Here is a 19,779-nt window from a genome sequence, read left to right as displayed (position 1 = left end):
TGAGGTCTAGACAGCTGTAAGGGGTACGCTGAATCTGTAGTGTTAATCTCTACCATGAAATCAAGGCCACTACACACCGCCCTGCTTAGCTTGTACCAGACACTTTTGAATGGTGCATGTTGCTTTCAGATTCATTTACTGCAACTGTGGCAGTATGTAACATAGTCACAGTCACGGTGGCAATTAATGATCTCCAGGATGACTCACTGTGAATGTGAAAAAGCACAAAGTAGAAATAGTGCAAACACAATGCAAATACACAGTTCAAATGTAAATACGCACATACCCTTAATTACAGTCCTTTAGGAAGGCAGAGGGCTCTTATTAGTTTGCTATGGGCCCCTGATATTTGTAATTATGTCCCTGTCCGAATCGTCGCATTGTTCAGTAGTTCTTTCTTCTTCAGTACTCTGTGATGCATGGATTCTGCCTTGGCCCAGGGCTGTGTTCGGATGAATGGCAAAGTCATGAATTTCTACTAGAACTAATGAACTCGCAGCTCAGGGCCTTGAATTGCGTAGAAAACTCCAGGAATCTGGAATACATTAATCTTCTATACCTCTGCATAGCCATTGGAATATGTCTTCACGCTGCGCCGTCTCTTCTTATTCCTCGCTCATAGGTGACATTTTTAAATGTACTGATAGTGTCTTTGTACAATGGGTTTGTATCCTGGAAAGAAAACAATAGGACTGGTTACAATGCTGTGTTGGCACTGACATGAATTTTAATATATCTCTAAAAGGGTCATCACACAGCATGGTGTTTAGCACTGCAGCACCAGGATCTCCAATCGTCTTAAAAGTATGTGAAACTTTCCGAGGGGAGCTCAGGGTGTGCATGAGCGATCCAGGGATTCCAAACCTTCTGGTAACTCTCTTGAGTATCCAATAGGATACTAGAGAGTTTCTTGTTTATGAAAAACCAATCTATCCTGCGTCTCACGTCCGCAAACGAAACAAACTGCTTCTGCCAGGCTTGGGCTATTGCCTGTTTTACCGCTAGGAGAATAAAAACAGCCAATTTATATTGGGAATACGTGAGCTCAGATGGTTTGAAGTGCAGGAGTGCGAACCCTGGATCCCTAGTTATAGGTTTATGAAAGAGAGATCGTAAAAGTTGAAAGGTCTTGGACCAGAGTCTCGTTAGCATGGGGCAAGTCCACCATGTGTGGAGGACATCCCCTTTGGTCGAGCAACCTCTGAAGCACAGAGCTGAGAACGAGGGGTTTATATGAGTCAACCTAGAGGGGACCATATACCATCTCATCATGGATTTGTAAGCGGTCTCCAAGGAAGTGATGTTAATCGTGCAGGAGGCTGTCAGTTTCCATACCTGCTGCCATTCGTGTGCGGGCCTGGATGTATTAAGATCGAGCTCCCATCTGCGAGTATAGGCATGATCCGTTGGGGAAGACACTGAGTTAAGTTGTGAATATAGGATAGAGATCAATTTAGGCTGCATAGGTGTGTGGTAACATATGTGCTCAAAGGTTGTTAGCGCTGGGAGAGTAGATCTATTAGTTATCATAGAGGAGGCCCAATGCCTAATCTGTAGGTATCGAAAATGCTCCCGGAGGGGAATTTGCGATTGGGTTTCAGTTTTTCTAAAACAATACAGTTTTAGAAAAACTTAAAAATACAGTTTTTCTAAAACAATACACACTAATGATTTCAGGACAGTGGGGGAGTGCCAGAGCCCAGTCCCAGCTGCAACCGCTGCAACCCTGGTAGTTCTCATGAAAATGCCAAGTATCTGCACTGGTACTCGAAAAGTATCTGTGCTTCCCTTGTTAATAGTTAAGGTACTTGATTGCATTTTTAAGATTAAAAAAAAAAATTTCCGTTTACTTAATATGTATCATAAACAATTTTTGTTTTAATGAAATACTTGCTTAAAACTTCGGGAGACAACGATAAGCACAACTGGGAGACAAAGGCAGAACGTTGCCACATTATAAAAGAACCTTTATGACTGGATCACCAATTATTATTTTTAATGAAAGCTGAAAATGTAAAACATTTATTGTGTTAAAGTTTATGTGAGAGTTGAGCAATTTGGTTATCAGATACTACATACCAAGCAACTCAAGCAAGTATGAACATATATCTTTCCACCTTTTTATATTTTCCTGCAGTTCCCTGTATGATGCACAACCAATATGATAATTCAGACTTCCTGCCTGATGGATATTAAACTAACTGTGGGCATCTTAACTAGAGAAGTTTGAAGTTTTAAGAAAGTATGCCTAACATAGATCGTCATGCCCCAAACTCATGCAGCGATGTTCAAGAAGTAAGCATACCTATAGGGATTGAGGGATTTCTGGGATACCTTGCTTTACACTATAGAAATGCAGTATAAGGATTTCCTTCCACAAGTTCAGCTATTTGTTGTAACTGTTTTTAGTGACTCTTTTGGACTGCAGAATTATGTGAAATTTCGCCAAAGCAGAAACTCAATTTCACCAATTGAACTTTTGGTGGTTTGTTTACATTGATCTACTCTTTTTTTGTGCTCCTTCTTTTTTCAGGGTATTTTATTTTACTCTGTTCTTTGTATTTGTGTGTATTTCCTTTTTTGTATTTGATCGCTGTTTGTATACCATCGCTTTATATTTTTTATTTGACTTTTTTCACAGTTTCATTGCTTTTTGCAAAAATATATAAGATAGTGACGCTAATGAGTAGAACAGTCTCAGAATAGTTCAGAGGAGTTACCCTTAATCCTCAGGAGCAATTGCACCATTGAGAACACTAAAAACCACTTTAAAGGTTAATTCCACCTTAAACACAAAAGAAATAACTTCTCAATAAATTATCATTAAAAAGTAAACATGTCCACACAGACATAATCAGACACTGTCAAAGTCTTGCAATGCCTAACAGGATTTGTAGTTTCTGGAGGGCCGATCTTCTCACTGCCGACTCTGTGGATCTTACCTTCCATCAAGATGCTGCAGAATGGTGTTTTTCCCACCCGTGGTCAGGGATAGACCTTTTCAGCTGCATCTGTTCGCTCCGAGGTGCTGCTCTTCCCATTTTGTATTTCACCACTTTTGTGAGTGTGATTTTATTCTATTGCTTGGATTAAACTTATTATCAATTACTACACTAAATATGCCTCTTTGTGCGGTCTTTGATGTTATCCTGGTTATAGACTCCCTCTTCCTTATCCTGGACCTCGCTGCATGTGGCTTCTCATCACACTTAGATCAAGTATTATTTTAGTTTGTATTGGGACTACCTCTATACATATTTATATTGTAGATATTATAGATTTTTGGGCACATATGATAGCTATTATGTTATTTTGATTATTCTGGGATTAAGGAACTATTTATTGCTTGTTTGAGTGCCTATATGTCTTTTTATAATTCCCAAACGCCATGCAACTACCTTTAAAGAAGATGCGCCTCTAAACACCTTGTGTCCCTGCATAGGGGGCCTTCGTGTGGGTGGCCGAGGTATATTACTCACTGCAGGAAGCAGTGGCTGCTTTCCTTGTACTTGGTCAATTTCCAGCATCCTGGCAAGCTATGTGCTATGTCTGCAAGGCATGCTGGCATAAGACTTAGCCTAGATGGCCTAGTGGCATATCCGGCATAAGAGGGCTAACTGATGTGACTGCTTTACATTTACCAAATCATCTATACATGTACCTGTGGCCATTTTGCCTTCAACCTCTCTGCTTCGAATTTGGCAACTTCTTTCCGGTCATGAAAGGACACCAACAACTTCCATATACACAACACCACTAAGCCAATTAACACAATGGCGATAGAGACACCAGTTAGGATCATGGGAATATTTGGAGGTTCTGGGCAATCTAGAGTTTGAAATAAAGTAGAGAAAAAAAGAATACATTAGAAAACAACCTGGTAACCTCAGAATGTATACCTTATAGGAAATAACGTACAATATATATATACACATAAGTGTCTGAACAAATCTATTCTTTAAGAAAAATTGGAATAAATCTTTTCTTTTAACCTGCTATTTGGAGCTACGCTCAAGAGTATTTCCCCTCACAATGACAACAGTTTCAATGAACAGGAGGTTGGGGAAAACCTACAACAGGGACCTTTCTGTAATAAAAAGCTGACAAGGATTTACTCACATTAGCCAGAATAAAATGACCTGCTTCCCTCAAATGCAGATGAGATAGCACCTCTATAAATACTCTGCTGTGTACTCTGCTGTAACGTATCCAATCTGTGGTGGGTGCTATATATATCGGTGATCAGCCATAACATTCTGACCACTGACAGGATTATTTATTTTCAATTGCACCTGAAATTAGGGGGGTATATATTAGGCAGTGAACACTTAGTCCCTGAAGTTAATGCATTGGAAGCAGAAAAAATGGGCAAGCGTAAGGATTTGAGCGACTTTGACAAGGGCCAAATTGTGAAGGCTCGATGACTGGGTCAGAGCAACTCCAAAACTGAAACTCTTGTGGGATGTTCCTGGTCTGCAGTGGTCAGGACCTACAAAAGTGGTCCAAGTAAGGAAAACCGGTGAACGGTTTAGGCCTTGGTCATGGGCAGCCAAGGCTCACTAATGCACAAGGGTAGAAAAGGAGGCCCCACCTTGCAACTTACAGGACTTATGGGATCTGCTACTGATGGCTTGGTGCCAGATACCACATCATACCTTCAGAGGTCTAATGGAGTTCATGTCTTGATGGGTCAGGACGGTTTTGGTGGCAAAATGGGGACCTAATTAATATTAGGCGGGTTGTCATAAGGTTGGCTAATCAGCGTAGGGGCACCATTCATCCATCAAGGCATACAGCTTTTTAAAGCCCACGGAGCGGCTGTGATAAATGCCTGCATAGACTCCTATGGCTTCCTGCACCGATGGTATCGGGGTTGGAAGCCCTGAAGATGGGAATCAGCACGGAGCTGGCAACCTTCGCTCACTTGCCACCCCGTAATAGAACCATTCCAACAACCAAGAACAGGTTTGCAACTGTGAAGTCTACTTTGAACCTGAGAATTCTTTAGATTTCTATTTCAACCCTGCTGTACCCCTATGTACCTGATATTGTCCATTTCTGTGCATGGCATATGTACCACTTTAAAAAAAAAGAATTTTCAAATTAAAAAAAGCCCTTCCCTACTCTACCAAAAAAGGTTTTAGCTGGATACTTTAAGGCAATACAATTTTCCTTTGCTGTAGCCTGAATTACAAAATGGTAACAAGAAGGTCACTCTGTAGAAATAACGTTGCATAATGATGACTAAATAATAACTTACAGACCATTCAGCAACCACTAGATGTCACTGTGAGCTAAGCGCTGCTCCGCAGACACGCTGCAGACTGGAGGGTATTTAATAATTGTTATCAGACAAAACAAGGCACTGAGAAATATAGATGGCGAGAAATCCTCCTCTTTTATGTAGCAAATAGGATAAATATATGAATGGCTTTATTGTGCCTATAGAAATGTTTGGCAGAAACTACTATTGATTAGAGGTGAGCAAAACTGAGTTTTTATTTTCTGAAATTTAGCCCAAAATGGGAAGATTATGATGCATTGGAGTTAATGGGGAAGGTCAAAATTAAAGTGGTTGTTGGTGTTTTTTTTAAGGGTACAATGGGCTTTATATGACTCCTGAGGGTAACAGAAGCTCCTTTTACCTATCCTGAACCTGTGCTCCTTTCAATGCGTAACAGCCACTCATTACACTCATTATTTGACAATGAACAAAAAAGTAAAATGAAATATTCCTAGTATCAGTATACAAATAACAAATAAACAGAAAGAGGAAAGATAAAAAGGAGAAGAAAAAAAATGTCTTGAAGAAGAATTCCAGGGAAATGTTCTCTTAGCCCTTGCAATGCGGCTACCCCTCCACTGCAAAGGTTAAGTGCTCGTTTTCATCTAGGGAGGAGAATAACAGTTATACTCACCTGATCCTCGGAGCCAGCTTGCTCTTAGACCAGTCCCTGAAGCCTTTCTCCTTGTCCTTTGCAGTGCTCTAAGGTCCTGTGAGTCATTATGTTCAATACACAGTGTATAGGATGTGAGGATGCCAAGAGATGTACCATCGCTGCAGCAGAAGAGGAGACAGGCTGGAGGGAGGGCTTTCACAGCCAACAGCTCAGAGGAATGGGTGAGTATAACTTTGCTATATTCCTCCCTAGACCAAAACAAACACTTAACCCTTGCTCTGCAGGGGTAGCCCCACTGCAGTGGTTAAGATTAATTTTCCCTAGATTCTGCTTTAAATGCCAAAAGAACCCCTTATACAAAAACATCCTCTAAAAAAGAAAAGAAAGATTTTATTTCCAAGCAACAAATTAACAAAATTAGGAGGTTTTGTTTCAGTGAAGTCATCTTGTTGTCCAATTTCACCAAAATCACCCTGTTCATCCATGCCATTAACTCTTTCCCAGTGGCACATTAAGTGGGCCATGATGCTGGTATTAGGTGCCTGATTATGTAATCATTATAAGGACAGCCGACTGGATTTGGGGCCCGAGCCCAAGTGCAAAGATTATAGTTTGTCACCAGCACACCAAGGATCTGTGTCCAAGAATGTCTTTATTGTGTAGGCATTTTGTCAAGCAAACTGCAACGTTTTGGGGCTGCATAGGGTCCCTTCATCAGGCATAATCTAAGTGGCACCATCCGTAGTCACTTCAGCACCCTACAAGGGGTATACCGGTCAGGAGTGTGGTGTGGATATCTACAGGATGAGCCCAAATCCAGTCGGCTGTCTTCATTGACAGGTCTTGCCGATTTAATTACAATTTGTTGCTCAAGCCCTGAAGGAGGGTTCCATTTCCCCCCAAAATAGATTCACTGTATCTGACATTTGTGTTCAAATAAACAGTTCAAATGATCCTTCAAACCAGATGACCATTTTAAATAGGTTCTCCAAAATACACATCCAGGATTTGATCTTCTGATGAGTGATCCCTCCATTGCAACCAGAGAGGCAGCTGCATAGGACCCTAACCAGGTCCTCTCTCACATATATATACTGTTATCACAGGTTTACCTCCTTCAAGGAGTAAACCCTACCTCCTTCTTGTTTGCACCAAAATCTATGTACATCAAAATCTAATCGTATTCCTTCTCGTCAAGCCCTACCACATATCTATCAGTTCCCTAGCAATACAACCTAGCAATACAACCTGACAGTGTTTTCTAATTCATCCAAATCTTATAAAAACAGTTTTGGCTAGAGATAAAGTTAAAGCAATGCTATCACCACAGGGGTCACTTGTCCAAAAAAAACCCCCAAGCCTATAAAAGAAGATGTTATACAGTATACTTACCTTCCCAGTGGCTTATGCATTGAAATGCCACCACTTTGCTGCACCCAGGTTGCTGCATATATTCCACACTTCTGAGTGTGTGTGGAAAACCTGTCTCCCCCCTTCCTTCCCCACACAGTGGTTCCTCCTGCCGCCTGTCTCAGTAAAGCATTGCTCATATTTTGAATGCCATGCCAATATAGACAACATTTTAGAGGAAATGTATGCAGGAGTGTTAAAACATGATATTTAAAATAAAAAAAACCCTTGAATAGAACAGTTGCAGAGAAAACAAGCCATTCTCCATGGCAATACACGTCATTCAACTGAAGCGTTTGCACGGAATTCCACCGGCTCAAAGGCTCTCGTTTTCATTCTCCAGAAATTGATGAGTGTCATGTGACACTTCGGCTTTGAGACAGCTGGGAAATGCTGACAGATGAACAGACTGATGATTACTCATGGGACTCCACGTCAGACAATACCAGAGAAAGACTGTGATTTGCACAAATACATTTCAAAATACTTTCCTGGAAATATGCAGCCATCCTGGCCATAAATGTATTAGCTGATCTTGTAATGGTGAGCTGCAGGAAACAGGTTATCACATCTGATGTAACTACTGCAACTAGAGGGAGGCGGACGAATGTGCAATGAGTGTTGTATAGCGCAAGATTGTATGAAAGATCTATATGGCCAAAAGATTGTGAACACCTCACCTATTTGAGTTTGATGGACATCCCATTAAGGACTTGTTCACACCAATTGCGGTGCTGGAACACACAGCAATCGCTCACTCATCGTTCCGTTGCAGGAGGGGGTGTGGTGGTGCATTGAAGTCAATGGCACCGCAGCCACACACCCTCACCTGCAATGCGGACCTGTGGCAAAACATTGCCTGCATTCCGTTCCACTGTGAACACAAAAAAATGCTGCATGCTCTATTTTTTGCATTCGCAGTGGACCAGAATGCAGGCAATGTTTTGCCACGCGTCCTATTGACTTCAATGCGCCACCACGCCCCAGAACGAAGGGGGAAGTTCAGTAAGCGATTGCTGTGCGTTCCAGCAGCTACCGCTCTGGAACGCACTGCACTTGTTGTGAACAAGCCCTAAAAAGAAATTGGCAATTTATATGGAGTTGCCCCACTTTGTGGCTATAATGGCCTTCTATCTTCCGAGATCTTCCACAAGACTTTGGATTGTGTCTGAGGGAATTTGTGCCCAGTCAGCCAAAAGAGAATTGGTGAGGTCAGGTACCGATAATGCTTGAGAAGACCTTGCTTACAATATGCATTCCAATTAATCCCAATGATGTTCAATAGGGTTGAGGTCTCTAATCAGACCACTCAAATTCCTCCATGCCAACTCATCAAACCATGTCTTTATGGAATTTGCTTTGCGCACAGGGACACAGTTACGCTGGGACAGAAATGAGCCTTTCCTAAACTGTTACCACAAGCTTGTAAGCATTTAATAGTCTAACATTGCTTTGTATGTTGTAACATTAACAGTACCCTTTACTGGAAACACTTGAACTCAATCATTGGGAGGTGTGTCCACATACTTTTGATCATATATTGTGTGTAGACTTCTTATTGACCATCATAGATGGACTTATTGGGTTCTTCCATCATAGGTGGCCTTATTAGCTTGACAGAGCACAATGTCAGCTTGTAAGTGTAATGGGGCCGTATAGCAAAACTATTTTCTCTCTAATCTCCAAAGGTAATTCTTCCAGTGACACAGTATACTGACTGCTTTCACTAAAATTGAGAACTAGAGCAGTGGTGGTCAACTTGAGTACGGTCACCGAGATGTCCAGAAGGCAGCACAATACCACTGCACAAAATGCTATGTGCTGAGAACTGTGGTGCCTTTCACAGTTAATGGCACCCCAATGTACTCTACGCACATACCATGTGTTGTGTAGTGCAGCGCTACACTGCATCTGCAGAAAACATGCATGTTCATTAACTGGTCTGTTGAAGTGCCTTGGCAGCCTATTCATAATGAATGGGCTGCCCTAACACAATGCAAGTTAACAACAGCAAAGCATACAGGTGTAAAAAAGCCCTTCAAGGGTTGCTTTAATGCATGGTAAAAAAGCACACATTATCCCAACACACAATTTTGTGAATGACACTCATAATGCATATACTGTGCATTGTGGTGTACTGTGCTCTAAAAATGGGTCATGTGCATTTTTTTGTCTGTTCTAGTGTACTGGCATGCAGGGGACTTTTACAACTACGGCTTTTCTTTTGAAACCATGCCCTGCTTTTCCTGCTGAGCGGGGTATTTTTTATATTTATGGAAGCAGATTTGAAAGTAAAAATAAATTGCCAATATACCATATAAACATTTATCTTCTAATAAGACACTGCACTATGTATAGTATGAGAGGGGTCCGCCTACACACAGGCTCGAACCTTTCCTAAAATTCACTTAATATGTCTTTCCACTCTGTATATATGCCTGCTTTGCATAAGCCTGATAATGGGTATTGCTTATAAAAACATATTTCCATGCTCCCTGTCAGCGGTAAACGAGATAAGATATATGCACTAAATAGCCGTATTGTGTTTGCCAGCCATTTTGTCAGGCCGGCTCAATTTGTCACATTTCCACTGTTCACATTATAATCTGTGACAGACAATATTAAATGCCTACCGTTTTGGCTCAGGTTATAAATGACTTTCTTTCCGAGCTCGTCCGTGGCCATCCAAAATGTAATAGCACATTCATTTTCACCTTGCATGCTACAGAAAATAGATTTATCTTCGGAGAAATCTGAAGGGATGAGAAGGGAAAGAGACAGCTGAAATAAAATGCATGACATCAAAACAAAAGGTCTGATGGATTGTCAAGTCAAGTCCAAGCTCACCAATGGTTAAGATGGAAGCAGGCGGAGAAAATTGCAGAGGAAAGTTCAATAATTCTTTGGGTTTTTTTTTTTTTGTCTTGGTTACAGGGACATACCTGCGTCTGGCTTTGATTATTCTTGTCTAAGTACATTCCGGATATGTCAGTCACTGATCCTCATCTGAATCACAAAATGGCCGCCCATTCGGCAGGCCTTAACAATGTAACTTGGACTCAGCCAGTAGCACATAATAGTCTCATTTTGTGTTAAAAGGCAACAGAGTGTTTTCTATTACTTCCAGTTACCTGAAGACACTTGGATCTTAGCAAAAATTCTTTTATTAAGGGATACTGATACCCCAAGGCGGCGTCTTACTATGCATGGCTTGCTATAGATTGTCACAACAGTTGGAATCAGTTAAGTAAAGAAAACCAGGAATGTCAACTCTGTGAAATGTGACTCGCTTGCAGAAAGAAGAGGAAAAGTTATTTATGGTTAAGGTCTCTCTGAGTGATGTATTACTCTCTGCTCAGTGGCAGATACACGTTGATAAGATCCTGTACATGGTTGAAGAATAGATTGTAACAGTAGTTGAAACAGCTTATATATTTTATATATTATTAAAGGAAGGCACTGACTACTTTCAGTCAGGATTATCTGTGTGCTTGTAATATAACACTTATTTGGAACTATTTTTAGATGGAGTTTCAGCATTCTTACATATTTTTTCATATGTTTTATATGTAGAATTTAAAGGGGCTCTGTCACTGGGTTAAAAATAATGTATCAAAGAACCACCTGCCTAAGAAGAGGCTTTATCCTCACCTATCCCTTCACCGTCCCTTTGATCATAGCTGTGTTCAAGAGCAATGGCTGCCTAAAGAATCTTCATTCCACACTTCCAGGAGTGTCACATGCCTGCACCCCTTGCTGCGTGCAATGGTTCCTTCAACTGATCAATATGTCACTACTGTGTCCTGTAGTGAAGAAGAGGTTGGTAGAAGAAACGACATTGGGGGGCACCAAGCATGTAACACTAGTGGAAGTGTTTTTGGATCTGAAGAGGCCGTTGCTCTGCAACAGAGCGAAGATCGGAGGAGCACACTTCGGGACTGGTAAGTATACAGCCTCTTCTTTTGCAGGTTCTTCTTCCAACCCAGCGGCAGAGTCGCTTTGTTGCAAACAAACTACAAGTTGCTTGCATAAAAACTAGAGGTGGGGGCAGATACAAGACCAGTCACCCTGCACAACGAGAGAGAAAAGCAGAGACTGGTCTTTATTACAGGAATCCCCTGTACAAAGGCAAAGTTTCCTGCTGGATTACTGCAGAGATCTGGAAAAAATACACAAAGCACGCCAAGACTCATGTACAGTAAAAATGTACATGCCTCTTGTATGTTTTTTCCCCAGAGTTTAGCTTTAAAGGAAAAGGAACTTGCCCAAAACAGCCAGCTGCCCATTCTGTTCTTATTTTGATCCTCCACGCGTGGCCACACTATGGTTGGAGTATGAGAATTAAAACTAAGTGGTCTTCATGGCTGCATCGTCTGCAGTCGCAACCAGGTCCCCTGAACTGTAAACACCACTGATGTAGATCTCTGGGTCTCCTACACAGCATTTCATTAGGGTCACTTAAAACGTCCTCACATATAGGTCCAGTACGTGAGACCTCCTACTAACACTATCTCATAGTGGGCGGCAAAGAGGCATAATTTGGTGCCAGGGATGACATCATCCCCATGTAGGGTCAAATCAACCATGTGGAAGGAGATTTCTGAGAGCCTTGTTGCAATGCCAGTTACTACAAGCATACGAACCTTGATCTTGGCTGACCGTGACATCCAGTAGGTGACATGTCTCTGCACATGATGCTGTTTTCTCCTCCTCTGAAAGCAGATGGCATTCTACACAGGGTCTGCAACAAACAACACACAACTCATTAGTCACTAGCAACGAGGACACCATACATGCCCCAGCCTAGCATTACTTTTTAAACTTCGCAGAACCTAAGACATTGTGATGAAAAACAGCTTTAGAAAACCTCCATTATCTCATGAATTCCATAGAGTTGCAGCTGTCCTGCAGGCTAGATTTGTCAGACGGTTCTGTATGATAAACAGCTCTTTAGTCATCTTACCTGAATTTGATGCATAATCTTTCTTTTTTCCCTAGCTTAGATCTAATGTTCCAGACTCCTGACCTTGCTCCTGTCACTGCCCGAAGGCCCAAAATCCATCAAAACTCTGTTAAGAGTATTGCATTAAAAATAATCTGGTAAACAGGGTGATGCTTTAAAAATAATGAAGTGGCTTCATCTACATTTACTTACACGAAGGGGTTATAGCAAAATCATTGCCAGGTCTCCCCCGGCTCTCTAGCTTAATAGAAATTCTTGCTACTGAGAATTGCAATGTTCTAAGCTATAACAGATCATCAAGTTTCAGCGTGCAGATTTCAGTTCAGATTTTTCAGTGCTGATAGTCTGACCTGATTTTTTATCAAGGTATTTTTTTAAATTTATCATGGTGACACTATAAACTTCACATGACATTTACAGTTTTAAGGTATAGGTGGTTCTAAGGTACAGGTTAGGGACAGACTTTAGAATGGGGTTCAGGTGAAGCACTGCTGTAAACGTATATCTAAAGGCATTTTTTGCTGTGGATAGAGTAGAGAATGCCTTAAAACCGTAGTTTTTTTTTATATCTGTGTCTATTTGGGAGCATTTCCTTTCTGTTCCCGTCCTGAAGACAAAACAGGAACTGAAAAATCTCTACAACATGAAAGGAAATTCCCTTTTAGACAGTTGTCACATGAGTAAGTACCCCCTTCACCTCCTGTTTCAATAGCTAATATCCTGCCTGGCTGCCTGGTGTTCAGAAGGCGATACTACAGCATCCTGAATGCCATTTTTCTCGTCTTTTTTTACCCCAATTTTCAATTGCAATACTGTGCTCCAACTGCGTATCCACGTGGATCTGGCGCAGTCCCATTGATTACATTGGTTGCATTTGGCAAGCAGCACGCCTCCCAAATGTGACATGCTGTTTAACATTATCATTGCATATGTTATATACATGTCTGAGTGGCCACTATTTTAGCATTTAAGTGAGCAGTCGGGGGGTGGAAAAATGCGGATCAACTGCCCCCTTGCTGTCCATCTGAACGGGGCATTAACATTGTACCGCTGAGACAGGAATTAGAAAATGTTATAAATTTCCCAAAGTCTGAGGAGGGTAAAGAAGATCAAAAAGCTGCATTTATACATTATTAATTGTTATGCTACCTTACTTGATAGTTCAGTGGAAATTAAAAGCTGAGGTTAAAATAACTCTATGACAACAAATTACCTTTGAAAGTCACAGGGATCACCACAGGTTGGACATCTCTCACAAGTATCGCCGGAGACGCCTGCGCCATAGCAGAGACACTTGCCGCACTCACATTTACCTCTTCCACTGCACAGAATTCCACTCTCTGAGATACAAAGGTCTATGTTTGTGGTACAGTTACAGTACGGGCCAGTCCATCCACTGTGGCAGGCGCACTCTCCACATTCACAGTCTCCATGGCCTGTAGAGGTCATAACACAACAGTATAGACTTCACACACCAGAGATGCTCCACAGGTAATACAAATGATAAACAGGTCAAAAACATAGCCAAAGGTACCTTTTAGCTTCTCTTGATCACTGAATTCACAAAATAAGAGTGACATATATTTTACAATTCTAATTCTATGCTTTTCCTAGCAGTGTTATGGTTTTCTGTTTGCTGAGTTAATTATAGTGATTATATTCATGTAAATGACTCTAATGGGCCTACCTCTCCTTTTCGATCCCCTGTGTTTGTTGTTTCAATCAACCTAAACGTACGTGTAACCAGGTGGCAGGGTGGTGGTGGTGGGGCAGTTCTATGGCTATATGGAAATCCAGCCCTGGGTACTCTATAACAAAAACAGCAAGGACAAGGTGCGCTTTGTTGATGGCTTTGGATTTATCAGGAAGACTGGTTTTCCTACAAGGTTTAAAAACTTGATTTTTTACCATTGGCTTTTTTTACCTCCACATATAAGTCCCCTGTGCCGAACACATGAAAAGTCGTCGCATTCACAGCGATGTCCATAGACACGTCCATATACTGATGGATTACAGACGCACTGTCCACAGAAGCACTCCCCGCGGCCACTACACGCATCCAGTTCTTTGCAGGAGCTGCTGTTCAGAGAGGCCTCATTACATTCGCACTGAGCTCCCAGGAAGCCTGGCTTACATACACACACTCCACACTCCATCGAGCCATTTCCCTGGCTGCACTCGGGGCTCTCCTCTTCAGCTTTAGACTTGCATGAACAAGAGCACTCCGAATGAATCTCAATCTCCAGGCTCTCTTGAAGACCTAAAGGCTTTATGGCTATGTGTCGCGTTTGCTTGGCACAGGAAGTTGAGTTTATAGTCACACTGAAGGAAACCTGAAGAAACAAATAAATGCATAATAATGAACTTGTGTTGTTTCCTTGTAATACTGATGTGTCTGGATTTTTTTTCACACAAGATTTATTTAACTTTCACCTAAGATTTACATATTTATTTTATTTATTATACATATACTGTACATATTTATTTTATTACACATTGGATGTTATTGGGAAATGTGTGACTCCTGGGTGAAAGGTGCATGTATCTTGCATGAAAACAGTTATAAATAGACTCTCGGGTACTTGGTATGCCATTTGGCACACATTTAGCTACAACAGGGAATACAGATCTCTAGGTTTGCCAGCGTATTACTATAGTAAATTCACTCTCTCATTTTAAAAAAATAAATCATTGACCATTCAAATTCAAAGGTCCAAAACACTTTAGGGCCTGATTTTTAACTCTCCAGCCCAGCATATAGCTCGGTGAATGCTGTTCACGCTGCACTACCGCCACTAAATTGTGCTAAGGCACATAGGAATTTTCTATGCACCTCCGTGCGATCGGCATTTGCCAAGCTATACGTTGGGGAGAAGAGTTATACATCAACCCCTTACCATTCTTGAGTGAATACAGAAAATGTATAATTTTGAAACAAATCAAATCAAGGTTACAAGGTGTTCTCTGATTGAAAGAGCGGGGGGCAGATGACACCACAATCTCCACCTCATCCAATCAGAGAACACCTTGTATCCATTCAGTAATTGAATACGGGATGTGAACTGTTTGGTGGTAACCTGGTAGACAGCTCACATGTCTTTCTCTGTCTGTGCAGTGACACACAACATAGACAGAGCGTGCATTTACTTTAGGTAGGGAAAGCTCCTTTGTCGCCAATAGGGATTTTCCAATTTCTGACACACATCGTATTCCACAGGAACATCCATTGTGGATCATTATATATGAGATATTATATAATGGATATATTAATGGATTATATATGCTCAGATATCAGGGATGAGCTTGCAAACCGAACATAACTTTAATTTCCAAAATACTACAAACAAATATCCATTAATATTAATATAATCCATTACAAAATTCTGGATCAACCCCAGTTAAAAAACTGACTGCATGTATACCAGTTTTAACTAGAAATTCTATGGCCCTCTCAGAACTCTCCTTCTAAAAATTATGTATTTACTATACGAGTACTCACTCTGTCCCCAACTTTAATTTGCTGGCACCGCCTGCTGTTTGGGATGGATGTTTCGTTGTTACAGTGTGCGGTAAAGAGGAGGTTAAGTCCATCGGTGTCTCCCGATACTTCAAGCTCAATTTCCGACCTCAATTCCTGAAAACAGAGAATTGATTCAGCAATATCGCTAACACTCCAACATTAACATTCAGCCTATTTTCTGCCAAGATGTCAGCAATTTCTTAAGTCCCCTTGTTACAGTGCTCCGTGAGTCATGCCTGCTTAAATCACCATTAGTAATGGAGCTGGTGAGTGGTGGGGGGATAGATCTTTATTGTTTTTTACTTACATTTATGTAAGTAAAAATAATAATATGGCTATATGTATTAACCTAAACCTAAGCCATGGAGCTAATTTGCCATTAAGCCATGAGCAATATTTGAAAATAAATGGGGGCTTCCACAATCCAATGTTTCATTTGTTGGTGTATTTTAGAGATTGAAAGCTAAAGTCTGATTGGACTGTGCAGGTCCATTTATCACACCCAATCTATAATGCAGAATTTACTGCTGCACAGCCTAAAGTTGGAAATAGATTGAGCATTTCTTTCACGTTTTTCTTCACATTATTCTTGAATCATTTCTGAATTGACAAAATTCTTACTGTGAATGTGGTTCTTGGCTGTAATGATTGTAATATGCATGTGCTTGGAAAACTTTGATCTGGAAGTAGAACTTTCATTAACATGAATGAATCACTTCCGTGCATCCCAAAATTGGACATTAGAGTTCAACACAACACAAAACATATGACATTTGTTGACTCCATGGTGGTACCATCAAAAGCTTTGATGAACAATTTCTAAAAATTACAGATTTACAAACAAAATTCTACTGGTGTGTGGCCAGCTTTAAGATGGCCACAAATGGCCCAGTGCCACCTTGATAGTTCAATGCAGGCACTTAGGAGAGAATCAGGCCTTTCAATGGTATCCCAAGAGCTTTACTTTAGAAGCCATTGTTGTCTCTCCACTCATCATTATCCCAGAGATCCCATAGATGTACCAGTGTACAGCTACTGACTTCTGTGGGAGGCTGTACGTTGTGAGGCTGTGTGGCTCTATGGCGGGGGACATAAGCCAGGAACTGACGTTCTACGGCCACAGGAGGCAATGTGCATGAGTCCTAACAGTACAAATGGTGAAATGTATTAATAAATATTAACAACTTAACAATGTAAAGATAAAATGGAAAAGAAACTATTGCTGCAATAGGCATCTTAAATTCAGAGCTGTCTCTCAGTTTTCTGCCACTGGATGTGCTCATTCTGACGTCTAGCAGCACACACGTCTCTGATCCCAGGTCAAGGACTCTATGTATTAATAAATACAGAGATGCATTACTCTGTCTTCGATATCTGCCTGCAGTTCAGCTTTAGCTCTATATACGTATGTTTGCTTTCTGGATGAAACATCTGTAATGAAAGAATCTCAGACAGGCTTCAGCTTGTAAACCTAGAAGCTCATTCACAATCCAAAGCCCGAGGACACTGCAGCTGACTGCCAAACAGAATTTACTACTGTTTATAGAAACTCTCGGTGTAGGAGACCTGCTTTCAGAAGCCTCCTTTTGAATGACTTTACTTGTACCGTACACATAATAATTCTCCAAAACAAACCATTCAAAACACAAAGTGTGGAAATAATTCTTACAAACACCCACACATACGCAGACCAGACTTTGACACTGTGGCAAGTAATGCACTACAATTAAACCTACAAGTGAATGCATTACAATTAAACCTACAGCCCTATATCCAAATGTGTGAAGACGAGGTCAACCATTGTTCATATGCAAAGAGAAAAAGTGTCAAGCAGTCCATCTAAGTATTGCTAAGGCCTTCAAAGAGGCGGCAGGTTTACACATGTCTCTGAAAATTGATTTGTGGTGGACCACTTTTCAAAGGCAGTTCAGAGCCAGTTCACAGGAGCTCACAAGGCAATACTGCTGGCTTCTGAATGACTGATTTTTTTTTTCAATTCCAAAAGGTGGAATTTACATTGAAATACCATGCCACAACCATATGCCAAGCTTTTGGCACATGGTTGCAGTGCACTCCCATGCAGTTAATAAAAAGTGCCACTGCCTGCCAAACACGACATGCTGTAAAAAACTGGCATTGTGGCTGAGACCATATATACCAGGGGTCCTCACATTTTCCAAACAAAGGTCCAGTTCACTGTCCTTCAGACCCTAGGGGGTTGCACTGTGGCCAGTAGGAGTAGAAAATTCCCTGTACGTAGTGGAAGTAAACAATGTCCCAGGTTTGGTGAGCAGTGGGAGAACAAAATTACCTAGTGCCTGTGGTTAGTGGGAGCAGGAATAATGCCCCATCATTGTTTTCAGTAAAAATTAATATAATGTGCCCTATAGTGGGGTGAACAATGCCTCATACTTATATACTGGGAGGAACAGTGTACCGTCATGGGTAATAATGGGAAGAATAGTGACCGATCGTTGGTGTCAGTGGAAGGAATAGTGCCCATCGTTAGTGTCAGTGGGAGGTATAGTGCCCTGTTGGTGTCAGTGGGAGGAACAGTGCCCCATTGTTGGTGTCAGTAAAAGTAATAGTGCCCTGCCAGGGTGAATTTGGACCATTGTGTGAAAGGTTTTTGTATAAATGCTTTATCTGTATTTCTAGAATAAATCCGCTTTGTGGAAAATCTTAACTCTTTGGAATCAAAATCAGCTTTATCGGCCAAGTATGTACAAACAAACAATTTGTCTTCGGTTTTAAGTTTGAGGGCCTATTCACACTTGTGCAGGATGTTCCTTTTTGGACAGTTGTCACTGGAACAGATTTCCCATGATAAGTTAAAAACGTTGGATTTACCTTTACTTTCTAGAAATATCAAAAGAAACAAAAATGTTTTGGTCTACATACACTATAGTTTAAATGTGCATTTTGGGATTCCTGCGGCAGGAACCTACTAATATTCCATTTAGAATTGGCCACTGTCACCTGTTCAAGTTAATGACTAGGTGACAGCGGCCGCATCTGTAATCGGTACTCTGCAGGTAATCGTATGTGATACGATTACATACAGTTTGGAATAGACCATTGTCCCTGGATCAATCATTAAGTTGAACAGGTCGCAGTGGCCACTTCTAAATTGAATATTTGGGATTCCGGCTGCAGGAATCCAAAACTGCACATTCACTTTAGGTGTGAATGAAGCCTTAGATTTTTACCCTAAGGGGTGTGTTTATGAATGTTTTCATTCAAGACTTACATAACATTCACTCAGAATTTGCTCTTTTTTCAACTGATCCCATTTATAAAAAGTGTGACTTTTGGGTGAAAATTGTGCATATCGTGGGTGAAGACATTTAGAAAAAGTATCTGTATCTCCAAAACTACCCTGACAAAAATCACAATATTAGGGCTGCTGACTTTGAATCAAGAGTAAACTTTCATTTATATTAGAAAAGTGCATTTCATCTTTAAAGAATAACACTTTACTAGTCCTCTGATACATTCACAGAGTAAGGGCATGATGCAGCCAAGCTGTGACTCCCTTGGAGTTAAGTGTCATCATTGCTCACTCCACAAATATCTTGAAACAGCTACTTGCTCCATTCTTTGTGGACGTATACTTGTTACACACTACCTTTGAATATATGTTAAAAAACAGCATCCAGTAATAAAAAAAAAAAAAAAGATTTAACATTTAATGCTTTTCTGCTGGGTTGCTAAATGGGAAATGAAGCATCCCAAAGAAAACAAAACTGTATCAAGAGAATATGGAGGTTGGAAGATACACCATGTGAATAAAAGGTGATCATGGTAAGCACAACTTGCAGTGTTACATTTGTTTCAGTTCCTGTAAATTTCACTTCTGCTGGGTAGCTTGGTCTGCAAGTAAATGTAGGGAGAAATATCCCTTTTTCCCCTTGAAGCCCCCTTGTATCTTTACCCAGGCTGTACATGGGGCTTTCACTTCTGCTAAAAAAAATATTAACCCCCCC

General features: G+C 40.9%; 1 protein-coding gene across 1 annotated transcript in view; it reads right to left on the bottom strand.

Annotated features, from left to right (window-relative positions):
• The window catches only part of ITGB6 (integrin subunit beta 6), a 61,486-nt gene continuing 41,707 nt past the window's right edge, over positions 1-19,779 (bottom strand). Inside the window, exons 9-15 of the mRNA XM_018571704.1 lie at positions 15,773-15,907; positions 14,198-14,606; positions 13,487-13,709; positions 11,954-12,051; positions 9,944-10,063; positions 3,662-3,828; positions 1-672 (exon numbers count right to left, since the gene is read on the bottom strand). Of these exons, the coding sequence (XP_018427206.1) occupies positions 586-672; positions 3,662-3,828; positions 9,944-10,063; positions 11,954-12,051; positions 13,487-13,709; positions 14,198-14,606; positions 15,773-15,907 (1,239 nt within the window). The 3' untranslated portion in view covers positions 1-585. The remainder of the gene's footprint in view (positions 673-3,661; positions 3,829-9,943; positions 10,064-11,953; positions 12,052-13,486; positions 13,710-14,197; positions 14,607-15,772; positions 15,908-19,779) is intronic.

This window comes from Nanorana parkeri, unplaced genomic scaffold, assembly GCF_000935625.1.
Source record: "Nanorana parkeri isolate BGI_ZX_2015 unplaced genomic scaffold, ASM93562v1 scaffold1812, whole genome shotgun sequence".
Taxonomy (NCBI): domain Eukaryota; kingdom Metazoa; phylum Chordata; class Amphibia; order Anura; family Dicroglossidae; genus Nanorana; species Nanorana parkeri.
The sequence above is the reverse complement of the archived record's forward strand: the minus strand, read 5'-3'. Positions and strand labels throughout refer to the sequence as shown.